This window comes from Oncorhynchus gorbuscha, linkage group LG14 (assembly GCF_021184085.1).
Source record: "Oncorhynchus gorbuscha isolate QuinsamMale2020 ecotype Even-year linkage group LG14, OgorEven_v1.0, whole genome shotgun sequence".
Lineage (NCBI taxonomy): Eukaryota > Metazoa > Chordata > Actinopteri > Salmoniformes > Salmonidae > Oncorhynchus > Oncorhynchus gorbuscha.
Window position 1 is genome coordinate 76,948,275 of NC_060186.1, and position 15,813 is coordinate 76,964,087.

A 15,813-nucleotide genomic window follows, 5' to 3' on the forward strand; every position below is an offset into this window, starting at 1 on the left:
ACGGTTTCTACCTTCTTTTGTAGAGAAACCCTAAAGGCCTTGGTCCTAGTTAATCCTTTGTATCCATGTGTCCTCTCTCTCCTCCATCAGATCCAGAGGATGGTGATCTCTGGGGGGAACTTTAAACCAGACACCCTGAAGCCTAAAGAGGTGGTCAGTCTACTGCTGGACGATGAGGAGCTGGAGAAGAGACGTGAGGGGACTTGTGATTGGTTCCTGTTGTTCCTGTGTGAGAAAGCCCGTTTACTGATTTGTCTGCCATCTCTGTATTGTGTCCCGCAGTGCGCGTTCGTCAGGAAGAGAAGACACAACAGGAGGAGTGCAGCAAGGTGAAGGACCGCAGGAGAAAGAGAGAGAAATACGCTGACAAGGTACAACCTTATGTCACGCCTTCTTAAACAATACTTTTAAGTTTCAGACCCCCTTTCCACATTTCCACGCTTTGTTATGTTAGACTTATTCTAAAATCGATTAAATGTTTTTTCCCCCCCTAATTAATCTACACACTATCCAGTAATGACAAAGCAAAGACAGTTATTTTTTAAATATTTTTTTTCCGTTTGCTAATTTATACAAAAAAAAATGAAAACCGATGAAAAACATTGCCACCGCCATGATGCTGCTGCCACCACCATGCTTCACCGTAGGGATGGTGCCAGGTTTCCTCCAGACGTAACCCTTGGCATTCAGAATCTTGTTTCTCATGGGCTGAGAGTCCTTCAGGTGCCTTTTTGGCAAACTCCAAGAGGGCTGACATGTGCCTTTTACTGACGAATGGCTTCCGTCTGGCCAAAAATCTGGAGAAGAAAAAAATATATATATAATGACTATTTATTAGTTAGAGAGGAACATTGTGGCTTTTAATCCCACTACTCACGTCAAAGAGCATTATAGCATGGTGCCTCCCTTACAAAGGGAAGAGCAGGAAGCCACTGAAGGTGCTGTGGTTATCCCCGCTGTCAGAGATCCATGTATCTTTAAGGAGATGAGCAGGAAGCCACTGAAGGTGCTGTGGTTATCCCCGCTGTCAGAGATCCATGTATCTTTTGAGCAGGAAGATGAGCTGTGGTTAGGAAGATCCATGTATCTTTAAGGAGATGAAGGTGCTGTGGTTATCCCCGCTGTCAGAGATCCATGTATCTTTAAGGAGATGAGCAGGAAGCCACTGAAGGTGCTGTGGTTATCCCCGCTGTCAGAGATCCATGTATCTTTAAGGAGATGAGTGAATCTGAAGGAGTACACTTCCTACAGAGAAAGATTCAGCACCGTCTCTCATATACATTGTTATTAATGCTGCACTCTAGCCGGAGGGCATATACACCAGTTTATTAGGTACACCCATCTAGTACCGGACTGGACCCCCCCCCCCCCCCACCCTTGCCTCCACAATAGCCTGAATTATTCAGAACATGGAAACGATGCTCAATTAGTATGAAGGGACCTAGCGTGTGCCAGGAAAACCCCCACACCATTACACCACCGCCACCAGCCCGTACCGTTGACACCAGGCAGGATGGGGCCATGGTCTGATGCTGTTTACCCCAAATCCTGACTGTCATCTGCATGACGCAACGGGAACTGGGATTCATCAGACCAGGCAGTGTTTTCTTCCCCATTCCTCAGTTGTCCAGTGTTGGTGATGGCGATGCCCACTGGAGCCTCTTCTTCTGGTGTTTAGCTGATAGGAGTGGAACCCGGTGTGGTCGTCTGCTGCAATAAACCCATCCCTGACAAGGACAGACGAGTCTGAGATGCCGTTCTGTACACTACTGTTGTACCACGCTGTTATTTGTCTGTTTTTGTCCCGCCTGTTAGCTTCCACGATTCTTGCCATTCTCCTTGGACCTCTCTCATCAACGAGCAGTTTGCCCCCACGGGACTGCCAATAACAGGATGTTTGTTTGTGTGGCGCACCGTTCCCAGTAAACTCTAGACACTGTCATGCGTGAAAAGCCCAGGAGACCGTCCGGTTTATGAGGTATAGGAACCGGTGTGCCTGGCACCAACGGTCATACCACGCTCAGTCACGTAGTCACTCGTTTGGTCCATTCTAACGTTCAGTCCAACAGTAACTGAATGCCTTGATGCCTGTTTTCCTGCTTTATATATCAAGCCACGGCCATGTGTGACTCTGTCTGTAGGAGCTATCCATTTTCATGAACGGTGTACCTAATATAGTGTATATTATATGGTGTTAGTGTGGTCAGGACCTGTAGTTGTGCTGTAGGCCTTGCCGATGTTGCTGAGGACTGTAGTCAAGACCACTGTAGTTTCCTACACATCCGGAATCAGTCAAACCAGCAGAAAAGGCCACCATTGCCCTGGCTGTGAACCATTGCCCTGGCTGTGAACCATTGCCCTGGCTGTGAACACAACAGAAAAGGCCACCATTGCCCTGGCTGTGAACCATTGGCCTGGCTGTGAACACAACAGAAAAGGCCACCATTGATTTGGCTGTGAACCATTGCCCTGGCTGTGAACACAACAGACAAAAAATGTGTGCTTTCTGATGAGTGGAAAGTCAGCATTATGATTTACGCAAGCATTAATCATATTACACAATCAAAGATAAAATCCCACATATTTTTCCTGTCTGGAATAGTAATAACCTTTCAGTGGTTTACTTGTATTCTCTCTCTGCGGCTCCTCCACCTCCCTCTCTCTAAAACAAAAAGAAAAGGACAAAAACAAATACCAAAAGTTACTGTCAGTTCACTAAAATGTTACCCGGCTTAAACTTTAACTCTTTTATTACCTGCATTTCTGTCTCTTCAGCTCCTCCGTCTCACCAGCACCTGGCCTCAAACTGTTTACAGGCACAGATCAAATCAAATGTATTTATATAGCCCTTCGTACATCAGCTGATACCTCAAAGTGCTGTACAGAAACCCAGCCTAAAACCCCAAACAGCAAGCAATGCAGGTGTAGAAGCACGTTGGCTAGGAAAAACTCCCTAGAAAGGCCAAAACCTAGGAAGAAACCTAGAGAGGAACCAGGCTATGAGGGGTTGCCAGTCCTCTTCTGGCTGTGCCGGGTGGAGATTATAACAGAACATGGCCAAGATGTTCAAATGTTTATAAATGACCAGCATGGTCAAATAATAGGTCTGGTACAGGTAGTACGTCCGGTGAACAGGTCAGGATTCCATAGCCGCAGGCAGAACAGTTGAAACTGGAGCAGCAGCACGGCCAGGTGGACTGGGGACAGCAAGGAGTCATCATGCCAGGTAGTCCTGAGGCATGGTCCTAGGGCTCATACTTAAGCATACTTAAATTCACACAGGACACCGGATAAGACAGGAGAAGTACTCCAGATATGACAAACTGACCCTAGCCTCCCGACACAAACTACTGCAGCATAAATACTAGAGGCTGAGATAGGTGGAGTCAGGAGACACAGTGGCCCCATCCGATGATACCCCCGGACAGGGCCAAACAGGAAGGATATAACCCCACCCACTTTGCCAAAGCACAGCCACCACACCACTAGAGGGATATCTTCAACCACCAACTTACCATCCTGAGACAAGGCCGAGTATAGCCCACAAAGATCTCCGCCACGGCACAACCCAAGGGGGGGCGCCAACCCAGACATGATGACCACATCAGTGAATCAACCCACTCAGGTGACGCACCCCTTCCAGGGACGGCATGAGAGGGCCCCAGTAAGCCAGTGACTCAGCCCCTGTAATAGGGTTAGAGGCAGAGAATCCCAGTGGAAAGAGGGGAACCGGCCAGGCAGAGACAGCAAGGGCGGTTCGTTGCTCCAGAGCCTTTCCGTTCACCTTCCCACTCCTGGGCCAGACTACACTCAATCATATGACCCACTGAAGAGATGAGTCTTCAGTAAAGACTTAAAGGTTGAGACATGGGTAGGCAGACCATTCCATAAAAATGTAGCTCTATAGGAGAAAGCCTGCCTCCAGCTGTTTGCTTAGAAATTCTAGGGACAATTAGGAGGCCTGCGTCTTGTGACCGTACGTAGCGTACGTGTAGATATGCACGGCAGGACCAAATCATTGCTCAGATACATGGACAAAGTTAAAAACGTAACTTGTCACTTATCTTCTTGTTTATTACCTGTGTTCCCACACTCACTGACCGCCACTCTTTCCTCCAACACTAAAATCTCAGTATCTCACTATCTGCTCACCTGCCAGGTCCTCAGTGTCCTTCAGTCTGACCTCCATGTTCCTCAGCCTTGGAGCCAGTCAGCTCCACTCTCTGTTCCACCACTATGTCTCTGAGCTCCTTCAGCCCAGTCAAGATGTCTGGGTTGGTGGTGGTTTGGCCAGTCGTCTGTTTGTGGGTCGTCTCTGTAGCTTCAGTACCTTGGCTCTCGATCAAACTCTCTCTGAGTCAGCCAATGTGGGAGAATTTGACATATTTAACAAAGCCTAAGGTCTGTGGTAAAGCTGACCACCTAGCGTGCCATTGTAATCTGATGCTGAAAACGTCTGTGGGAAAATGGAGCCTGTTATGTAGGTGAAGGTCTTCATCTTCATTAAATCTGTTGAGATTTTTGTTTCCACGGTTGTCACTGAAACACAGCCAAGTGCTTTATTAAAAGGTGTTTTGACTTTTGATCTATTTGTCTTTTACGACCCAAGTCCATTCAGATCTGAGAGGAGTTCATATCTTTCATATAACACCATCCCTATAACCCCCCCCCCTCTCTCCCCCCACCCTCTCTCCCCCCTCTCTCTCTCTCCCACCCTCTCTCCCCCTCTCACTCTCTCCCCCTCTCCCTCGCTCTCTCTCCCCCTCTCGCTCTCTCTCTCTCCCCCTCTGTCCCCCCTCTCGCTCTATGTCTCCTCCCTTTCTGTCCCCCCCCTCTCTGTCCACTGTCCCCCCCTCGCTCTCTGTCTCTCTCTCCCTGTCTCCATACAGAGAAAGAAGGATGACGAGGACCCTAAGGATCCTAAGAGGAGGAAAGACGTGAACCTGGTCATCCCTTACAACCTGTCTGCAGACAACTCTAACCTCTCAGCCGACGGAGATGATTCATTCATCAGTGTAGACATGGACGACTCTGCCATGCCTAGTCCCTTCAGTGAGGTGAGAGAGGGAGGGAGCTTTGACCTGAGTGTCTGCAACCTCTGAACTTACTGACTTACTCTTCAACCTTCTATTGATCTTTCTCTGGGTTGTTCTTCCCTCTATCTTTTGTCTCCATTGTGGACACTGCTATTCCCTTTCACCTCATACTTGGATCTCTTCTTCTCTCTCCACCTCCTTTGTGCCCCATTCTTGGCATTCCTGGCCCCTCTCCTGGCCCCTTCTTCCTCCTCCTGTTCTTCCTCTTCTTCCTCACCCTAACCCCCAGGTGTGTGCATCTCTCCTGTCTCTCCCTGGTCAGATCTCTCTGAGTAGTGAGCTCCAGCCCAGCTCCCTACCTCCAGACCAGGACCCAGACCAGGACCCAGATCCAGACCAGGATGAGAGCAGTAGTGACATGCTAGTCATCGTAGACGACCCTGTGTCTTCAGCACCACAGTCCAGGGCCACCAACTCGCCTGTCAGCGTGTCCGGATCTATGTCGGACAACATGAACGGTAAGACAATGATAGTTAATCAATCGTCAGGCAATCAATTAAAGAATCAGTCCGTCAGTCAGTTTAGGCAATCAATGAACACAGGACTGATTGATCAGTCAATCCATCCATCAATACATTTGTCAATCAATGAACATCTGAGTGATTGTAGTACTTGAAGCTATCCTGTACAACGTGGGTGGTCCGATGTGGGTGGTCCAACGTGGGCGGTCCGTGTTTTGTGATTGGGTGATATGTGTTCAACTCGAAGACAATGGTTCTTCAAAGGTCAAGTAATGAATCATGCATTATCATCTACTCTGGCACCTGGTGAATAGCTTTTGAGCTCTAAACAGGTTTGACACACCGTTGAGGTCAACGACACGACATAGTGGTGACGAGGTCAACCACACGACATAGTGGTGACGAGGTCAACCACACGACATAGTGGTGACGAGGTCAACCACACGACATAGTGGTGACGAGGTCGACGACACGACATAGTGGTGACGAGGTCAACGACACGACATAGTGGCGACGAGGTCAACGACACGACATAGTGGTGACGAGGTCAACGACACGACATAGTGGTGACGAGGTCGACGACACGACATAGTGGTGACGAGGTCGACGACACGACATAGTGGTGACGAGGTCAACCACACGACATAGTGGTGACGAGGTCGACGACACGACATAGTGGTGACGAGGTCGACGACACGACATAGTGGTGACGACACGACATAGTGGTGACGAGGTCGACACGACATAGTGGTGACGAGGTCGACGACACGACATAGTGGTGACGAGGTCGACGACACGACATAGTGGTGACGAGGTCGACGACACGACATAGTGGTGACGAGGTCGACGACACGACATAGTGGTGACGAGGTCAGTCGGGAGAGGTAGGCCCTAATCAGTGTGACTGGCTAGCTGAAGGTGATGATCTCCTCTTTATTTAGATCACAGTAGTATTATCTCTGGGTGAGTCTGTTTCCCTATATGTTTGCAATACCTGATTATTTGAGCCTGTGCCATTTTGAATTTGCTGAACGCTATCAATAATAACTCAGAAATTGTATTTACAGTGCTCACAGTTTGCTGTTAGGTACATTATGGCCCTAGGTCTATGTTCCTCACAGCTTGTGTTTTCTGTCCAATGGTTTTTCTTGGAAGAATTAGGTCCATTTAAAATCTGACCCCTCTGACGTACTTTCAAAGTGATCAAATGAACAATATTTCAAACTAGCATGAATTATTTAGCTGCTTTAGTTCTGGCCCAGGAGAATCTAGAGAAATCCAATCGTCCTTTTGGGAAACTGTACAATCAGAACCAGTCCCAGAATAACACATTCTAGAAAATAAAGTTGTTGGAGTTGTCATGGTGATGTGTTTGTGCCAATAGAATGAGTGATGACTCTGTGCTAATGAGAAGAGGGATGTAGTTTAGTCGACTGGGTTGGGGTTGGAGGGTTGAGGTTAGGGACTAGATGAGGGATGTAGTGTAGTCGACTGGGCTGGGGGTTGGAGGGTTGAGGTTAGGGACTAGATGAGGGATGTAGTGTAGTCGACTGGGCTGGGGGTTGGAGGGTTGAGGTTAGGGACTAGATGAGGGATGTAGTGTAGTCGACTGGGCTGGGGGTTGGAGGGTTGGAGGGACTAGATGAGGATTAGTGGGACTGGGGTTGGAGGGTTGAGGTTAGGGACTAGATGAGGGATGTAGTGTAGTCGACTGGGCTGGGGGTTGGAGGGTTGAGGTTAGGGACTAGATGAGGGATGTAGTGTAGTCGACTGGGCTGGGGGTTGGAGGGTTGAGGTTAGGGACTAGATGAGGGATGTAGTGTAGTCAACTGGGCTGGGGGTTGGAGGGTTGAGGTTAGGGACTAGATGAGGGATGTAGTGTAGTCGACTGGGCTGGGGGTTGGAGGGTTGAGGTTAGGGACTAGATGAGGGATGTAGTGTAGTCAACTGGGCTGGGGACTAGGGGATTACACTAAAGAGGGAGATTGTAGCATGTAGACTACTATATCATGCAGACAGCAGGGTGAGGTAAGTGGGAGAGAAGAAGAGGGAGATGAGATCGAGGATGGAGGGAGAGTTGAGATGATTGGAGGGAGATGAGATGGAGTAAGGGAGGAATGCATACTCTTGAGTGGAGAAGTTGTGGTATATTACAGTCTGTCATGGGGAAAGAGGGAGAGGAGGAGGGTGATGTCTGAACCACAGCGTCTGGATCAGAACCCAGAGATTAAGAAATGATTTGGGCTGCAACCTCAGAGGAGAGGAGAGAATTGGGCCAATCATCAAACACACTGGAACACACTGGAAAAGGAGATCGTCTGCCACGGTTGTATGGAGTACTTGTTAAAGTCTTAGAAAGATGATGTAACAGGGTTATACTATATATTATCGTAGATGTGAAGCGTTAGTCAATCAATTAAATGTATTTATAAAACCCTTTTTACATCAGCCAATGTCTCAAAGTGCTGTACAAAAACCCAGGATAAAACCCCAAACAGCAAGCAATGCAGATTTTAGAAGCACCGTGGCGAGGAAAAACTCCCTAGAGAGAGGCACCAGGCTCTGATGCACCCATCAGCTAGTCCTCTTCTGGTTGTGCCGGGTGGAGATTATAACAGAACATGGCCAAGATGTTCAAATGTTCATAGATGACCAGCAGGATCAGATAATAATAATCACAGTGGTTGTCGAGGGTGCAACAGGTCAGCGCCTCAGGAGTAAATGTCAGTTGGCTTTTCATAGCCGATCATTCAGAGTTCGAGACAGCAGGTGTGGTAGAGAGAGGTTCCAAATCAACAGGTCAGCGCCTCAGGAGTAAATGTCAGTTGGCTTTTCATAGCCGATCATTCAGAGTTCGAGACAGCAGGTGTGGTAGAGAGAGGTTCCAAAACAACAGGTCAGCACCTCAGGAGTAAATGTCAGTTGGCTTTTCATAGCTGATCATTCAGAGTTCGAGACAGCAGGTGTGGTAGAGAGAGGTTCCAAAACAACAGGTCAGCACCTCAGGAGTAAATGTCAGTTGGCTTTTCATAGCTGATCATTCAGAGTTCGAGACAGCAGGTGTGGTAGAGAGAGGGTCCAAATCAACAGGTCCAGGACAAGGTAGCAACGTCCAGTGAACAGGTCCGGGTTCCATAGACGCAGGCAGAACAGTTGAAACTGCTGGAGCAGCAGCACGGCCAGGTGGACTGGGGACAGCCAGGAGTCATCAGGCCAGGTAGTCCTGAGGCATGGTCCTAGTGCTCAGGTACTCAGAGAGAGCAGCATAAATACTGGAGGCTGAGACAGGAGGCGTTGGGAGACACCGTGGCCCTGACCGACGATACCCCCGGACAGGGCCAAACAGGCAGGATATAACCCCACGCACTTTGCCAAATACAGCCCCACACCACTAGAGGGATATCTTCAACTTACTACCCTGAGACAAGGCAGAAAGATAGGTAGGAGCAAGCCCATGTAATACTTTGTAGGTTAGCAGTAAAACCTTGAAATTAGCCCTAGCCTTAACAGGAAGCAAGTGTAGAGAGGCTAGCACTGGAGTAATGTCATCACATTTTTGGGGGTTCTAGTCAAGATTCTAGTGCTTTATCCGGTTGCTGGAAAGTAGAGCTTTGCAGTAGTCTAATCAAGAAGTGACAGAAGCATGGATGAATTTTTCAGCATAATCTTTGGATATAAAGTTTCTGATTTCTGCAATGTTACGAAGATGGGAAAAAAGCTGTCCTTTAAAAATTCTTGATATGTTCGTCAAAAGAGAGATCAGGGTCCAGAGTAACACTGAGGTCCATCACAGTTTTATTTGAGTTGACTGTACAACCATCAAGATGAATTGTCAGATCCAACAGAAGATCTCTTTCTTTGGACCGAGAACAAGCATCTCTGTTATGTCCGAGTTTAAAAGTAGAACATTTGCCGCCATCCACTTCCTTGTGTCTGAAACACAGGCTTCCACGGAGGGCTATTTTGGGGCTTCACCGTGTTTCATCTAAATGTACAGCTGTGTATCGTCCGCATAGCAGTGAAAGTTAACATTTGTTTCCGAATGACATCACCAAGAGTTAAAATATACAGTGAAAACAAAAGTGGTCCTAAAACAGAACCTTGAGGAACACAGAAATGTCAGAAGACAAACCATCCACAGGGACAAACTGATATCTTTCTGACAGATAAGATCTAAACCAGGCCAGAACATGGCCTGGTTTATTTGGGTTTGGGCCAATTTGGGTTTCCAATATCTCCAAAAGAATGTGGTGATCGATGGTATCAAAAGCAGCACTAATGTCTAGGAGCACGAGGACAGATGCAGAGCCTCGGTCTGACGCCAATTAAAGGTAATTTACCACCTTCCCAAGTGCAGTCTCAGTGCTATGATGGGGTCTAAAACCAGACTGAAGTGTTTCGTATACATTGTTTGTCTTCAGGAAGGCAGTGAGTTGCTGCGCAACAGCTTTTTCAAAGTATTTTGAGAGGAATGGAAGATTCGATATAGGCTGATGGTTTTTTATATTTTCTTTCACGCATTTAAGGGTTTCTGGGTCAACGTTTGGCATTTTCAAGAGAGGCTTTATTACTGCCACTTAGTGAGTTTGGTAAACATTAAGATCCACAACATTTCTTCCATGGGACAAAACTAGGTCCAGAGTATGACTGTGGCAGTGAGTAGGTCCAGAGACATGTTGGACAAAACCCACTGAGTCGATGATGGCTCTGAAAGTCTTTTGGAGTGGGTCTGTGGACTTTTCCATGTGAATATTAGTCACCAGAAATTAGAATATTTTCTGCCATGACTACAAGGTCCGATTAGTAATTCAGGGAACTCGTGAGGAACGCTGTATATGGCCCAGGAGGCCTGTAAACAGTAGCTATAAAAAGTGATTTTTATAAATTGAAATTTGCTATCATAAATGTTAGCAACACCTCCGCCTTTGCAGGATGCACAGGGGATATGGTCACTAGTGTAACCAGGAGGTGAGGCTTCATTTAACACAGTAAATTCCTCAGGCTTAATGCCATGTTTCAGTCAGGCCAATCACATCAAGATTATGATCAGTGATTAGTTCATTGACTATAATTGCCTTTGAAGTGAGGGATCTAACATTAAGTAGCCCTATTTTGAGATGTGAAGTATCACGATCTCTTTCAATAATGGAAGGAATGGAGGAGGTATTTATCCTAGTGAGATTGCTAAAGCGAACACCGCCATGTTTAGTTTTGCCCAACCCAGGTCGAGGCACAGACACGGTCTCAATGGGGATAGCTGAGCTGACTACACTGCTAGTGGCAGATTTTAAACCGTTCTCTCTCTCTCTCCCCTCTCCCTGGGAAATTCCTTTCCTCAACTCTCCTCTCCGTGACCCGGAAACCGAAAAGTGGCCACCGTATGTAGGAGTGTTAATGAGCGAACGGAGACGTGTAGAATGTGACTGTCCCTTTGCATCAGCTGTTTTCTCAGAAGAGAAAACCACACATTTCAAATTTTACTCCACTTGTCTTTTTATATATAAAATATAATAATATATATAAAAGGGTAAATAGATTATTTTTTTACAAGTTTACGCATGTTTCCTCTGTAAACGTAATTTGTCTGACGTGCTAGAGGAGGTAAATGATTTCATACTCGCGCATTTGTTTCCACGTTCCCTCTCTTTGCCACGTCTCCTCGATTACATTAGATTTTTTTTTCAAAAGGAGGAGAGGACTCGAGGAGAGGACTCGAGGAGAGGACTCGAGGAGAGGACTCGAGTAGTCGAGCAAAACCAAGACATTAAACCAGTAGATAGTGATAGCTCAATTGCCTCTCCTTTCCAGGTGTGTCTAATCAGGACACGTCCAGTCCGGGGCGGGGAAGGTCTGGTAGGAGCCGGGGAAGACCCAAAGGCTCTGGGTCCAGTTCTGGAGGCGGAGCCAAGTCTGCAGGGAAGGGGCGTGTCAGGAAGTGGACAGCGGGCAGCGCAGCCGCCATGGCAGGAGCGATGGCCGGAGCTGCAGCAGCCTCAGCAGCCTACGGATACAGTGTGACTAAAGGTGCTGTTATGTTAATGAGATGAAGGTTTCATTAAAGGTGCTGTTATGTTAATGAGCTGAAGGTTACATTCAAGGTGTTATGTTAATGAGCTGAAGGTCACATTCAAGGTGTTGTTATGTTAATGAGTTGAAGGTTTCATTAAAAGTGTTATGTTAATGAGCTGAAGGTCACATTCAAGGTGTTGTTATGTTAATGAGTTGAAGATTTCATTAAAGGTGTTGTTATGTTAATGAGCTGAAGGTCACATTCAAGGTGTTATGTTAATGAGTTGAAGGTTTCATTAAAGGTGCTGTTATGTTAATGAGCTGAAGGTCACATTCAAGGTGTTATGTTAATGAGCTGAAGGTTACATTCAAGGTGTTGTTATGTTAATGAGCTGAAGGTTACATTAAAGGTGCTGTTATGTTAATGAGCTGAAGGTTACATTAAAGGTGCTGTTATGTTAATGAGGTGGTTTCATTAAAGGTGTTGTTATGTTAATGAGGTGGTTTCATTAAAGGTGATGTTATGTTAATGGGGTGGTTTCATTAAAGGTGCTGTTATGTTAATGAGGTGGTTTCATTAAAGGTGCTGTTATGTTAATGAGCTGAAGGTTTCATTAAAGGCGTTATGTTAATGAGCTGAAGGTTTCATTCAAGGTGTTGTTATGTTAATGAGCTGAAGGTTTCCTTAATGGTGTTATGTTAATGAGTTGGAAGGTTTCATTAAAGGTGTGTAGTTGCTTGTGTCGTTGAAATATTAGCTCAGGTTTTCTATGAAATGGCAAAACACACATTTACAGTTTTAATGTAAGGTCTGGCATGCAAGCAGCAAACCGACTTTGACCCTGTTTTCATTGTTTTGTCTCTAGTGCCACAGTTGGAGGTTAATGTATTTATTTATTTTATGTGTATCACTCTTGTGATTTATCATCTGTATTTACCTTCTCCTCCTATCTCCTCCCTCGCCCTCTTCCCTCTCCCCCTTCCCGACCCTCTCCCTCCTCCCTCCCTCGCCCCCTTCCCGACCCTCTCCCTCCTCCCTCCCTCGCCCCCTTCCCGACCCTCTCCCTCCTCTTCCCTCTCCCCCTTCCCGACCCTCTCCCTCCTCCCTCCCTCGCCCCCTTCCCGACCCTCTCCCTCCTCCCTCCCTCGCCCCCTTCCCGACCCTCTCCCTCCTCCCTCCCTCGCCCCCTTCCCGACCCTCTTCCCTCTCCCCCTTCCTGACCCTCTCCCTCCCTCCCTCGCCCCCTTCCCGACCTTCTCCCTCCTCTTCCCTCTCCCCCTTCCCGACCCTCTCCCTCCTCCCTCCCCGCCCCCTTCCCGATCCTCTCCCTCCTCCCTCCCTCGCCCCCTTCCCGACCCTCTCCCTCCTCCCTCCCTCGCCCCCTTCCCGACCCTCTCCCTCCTCCCTCCCTCTCCCCTGACCGTTCCCCCTCTCCAGCGGGTCTCCCTGCAGCCTCCCCCCTTCAGCCTTCTCTGGGTCGGTCAGGGACGGCCCCAGCCTTCTCCCCCAGCAGAAGTTCCTCTCCCAAGGGGAAAGGTGGCACTGTGGCCCCCAGCCAGAGTAACCCCCAGCAGAAACAACCAGGACATAGCCACCACCACAGTCATGTGACAGGAAGGAAGGGCAAGGGACCTGGCGCACCTGGCGCTCGATAGCATGTAGAGATGATGGACATCAACACAGTACACACACACACACACACACACACACACACACACACACACACACACACACACACACACACACACACACACACACACACACACACACACACACACACACACACACACAGTCCTAAGGATCTGATGGAGACCAGGATGGTCCAGCCCTTCTGCTATTGTGGAGAGTCTTCTGTGTTTTAAACAAACACATCTGCTGCATTGACCAGCTTCAACTGTGAGCCCATGTGACCTGCTCCACAACCAATCAACCCAGAGGTGAGATGTTCCTTAACCAATCACATACCTTACTGCCTGGAGGACCATGCTATCCCGGGAAGGCGTAGCGACGGAACAAATGAGCACTGTCGGGCATGATGGAAACTAAACTATTCTGTGTGTACACACACACACACACACAAACCATCATCGCAAGGTCCAAAAGACACCCTCATCGCTTCCACCAATCACCTCGTCCTTCCCTTCCAACAATCACCTCTTCCTTCCATTAGTACCCTCCTCAGTGGACAGCCTCCAGTGTGTGTGTGTGTGTGTGTGTGTTGTGACCAAGAGTATTAGAGTATTTCAAAGTGGTTTCTCTGTGACGAAAATCGACTTGGTTTTCTGTGTAAATACGGAGAAGCGACCTGTCGGTGCTGTATTGAGAGCTCTGTCTTCAGCAGACAGACGGCCTTTAAGGCAACACCTTACAGCAACAATGCATCCACACATTGAAGGGTGTCTGACACAGACTGCTCTCTCCACTGAGCCATCTCATCCGTTAGATAAAACACGTGTTTAGCGTTGGGTCGTATGTGTAAAACCCGTAGTGATGCTGGAACTACTCTTCTCTGCATTTCAACAACAGAATGTAAATTCGTACCAAACGTACTAAAGACGGACGGACTGCTTTTTTAATTATAGCTCTTATTTTTATATTTATAGACCAACCGATGTTGTCATAGCGACCCATATCAAAATGGCAAATTTGAATAGCGTTTTGAAAAAAAGCCTCTCTCTCTCCTTTCTCCATAGAGTTTATCCCATCACAATGATAAATGAAGGAATTATAATATATATTTTTTCTGATGAGAACTGATTGAAGGGGTATTTTGAATTCCAAAGTGGTGATCACTGCTTAATAAAGATCTGTTGCTGATCTGTTTGTGTACAACTCTCGTGTGCTTCTGAAATGACACCCTGTTCACTGTACCGTGCCCTACTTTTTGATTCAACTCTGGCCAAAAGTAGTACACTATTTCAGGAATAGGATGCCATTTCAGTTGCAACTTAATATGGGCGTCCTTTAAAACTGAACATGGATTGTAATATGTACCATAGAACTGAAGTTAATTTAAAAGTTGGTCATAATTTATCAGAATTCATGTCAACATTGTAAAAAAAATAAAAAAACATGTAATTGATGCCATTTTTATTTTTAAAAAACAGAAAGAGAAAAAAAAAAGAGTTCTACTTCTGATCAGTCTTTTGTCTTTGTGATGTCATTCAGTGATGTTTTGGGGTATGTTGACTCATGTTAATTAAAAGTTGTTGAACTAGGGTTGCCAAATCCTGGTAACTTTTCCACATTTCCCCCATTTTATTTTATTATTTTATTTGTTTTATTTATTTTTTTCCCCCAGAAGTACCGGTTGGAGGGTTCTCTGAATTTCTGCTTTGTCATTCCCTCGTAAGGATTTCTAGAAAACCGGGGAAAGTTTGGGAAAGTTAGCGTAATTGTGCAACCCTATGTGGAACCAAGCACTATGTCTAGTTTTGAACGTTTGTTCTGTGTTGGATACTATAGTGTGATGATGAAATCTCTTCTATAACATGTAAATAAAAAATTGAGGGCGACATGTGTTGACCCCTGGTTGGTTCTTCCCCCAGTTTGCCTGTCTATTTTTATAGGTCATGTGTAAATATGAATACAAAGCTGTCATTTTACTAACCGGAGAAGCCAATTCAAAATAAAAGATTGATTAATCAACTTGTGTTGTGATGATGCGTTTAGTGGTAGATGCACTGGACATGTACAGTAGGCCTACTGTAAAACATTTCTTAGGTCAGAAACAGTTTACTACAGATGCAAGCTTAGACGCACTTCAACCAAGGAGAGTTTGAATGAGTACCTCCGACCACCGTGCTCTTTCAGCAGCTCTTGACTTTCACATATTACACAACCCATCTACTGCTACGTGTCTCATATAGCCAGCCCTGCAGAGGTTTTGTTTTTAGTCGTACAGTCTGTTCCCGTGGGAGTGTTGGCTGTCATCTTGGTAGCAGGTTTTTGTAAAGTCAGCTAGTGCAGCACTGTGGTCCTACGGTCTAGCCAAGCTGAGAGTCCAAAGTGACACAATATTCTGAATATAGTGCACTACTCTAAACCAGATCCCTAAAAGCCCTGGTCCGATGTGAAGCCAGAGCAGATTGTACTGGACATATGTGATGCAGTCGTCTGACCTTTTGGGTGTTAATGTTATGGAACTCCATCCTTTCAGAGGAGTGGAAGGGTTTGTTTGTCCACTGTGTCATATTCAAGCATGATTGCAATTGTTGATCTCGAGGATACCAGTTATCTAAACTGG

The 15,813-nt window shown here is 46.6% G+C and overlaps 1 protein-coding gene across 2 annotated transcripts in view; it reads left to right on the forward strand.

Annotated features, from left to right (window-relative positions):
* ino80 (INO80 complex ATPase subunit) overlaps window positions 1-15,215 on the forward strand; it is a 107,049-nt gene extending 91,834 nt beyond the window's left edge. For both annotated transcript variants that reach the window (XM_046299006.1, XM_046299008.1), the window contains exons 31-36: window positions 91-193; window positions 283-371; window positions 4,890-5,057; window positions 5,359-5,554; window positions 11,366-11,581; window positions 13,005-15,215. In XM_046299006.1, coding sequence (XP_046154962.1) covers window positions 91-193; window positions 283-371; window positions 4,890-5,057; window positions 5,359-5,554; window positions 11,366-11,581; window positions 13,005-13,222 — 990 coding nt within the window. In that variant the 3' untranslated portion in view covers window positions 13,223-15,215. The remainder of the gene's footprint in view (window positions 1-90; window positions 194-282; window positions 372-4,889; window positions 5,058-5,358; window positions 5,555-11,365; window positions 11,582-13,004) is intronic.
* Window positions 15,216-15,813: the final 598 nt, after the last annotated feature.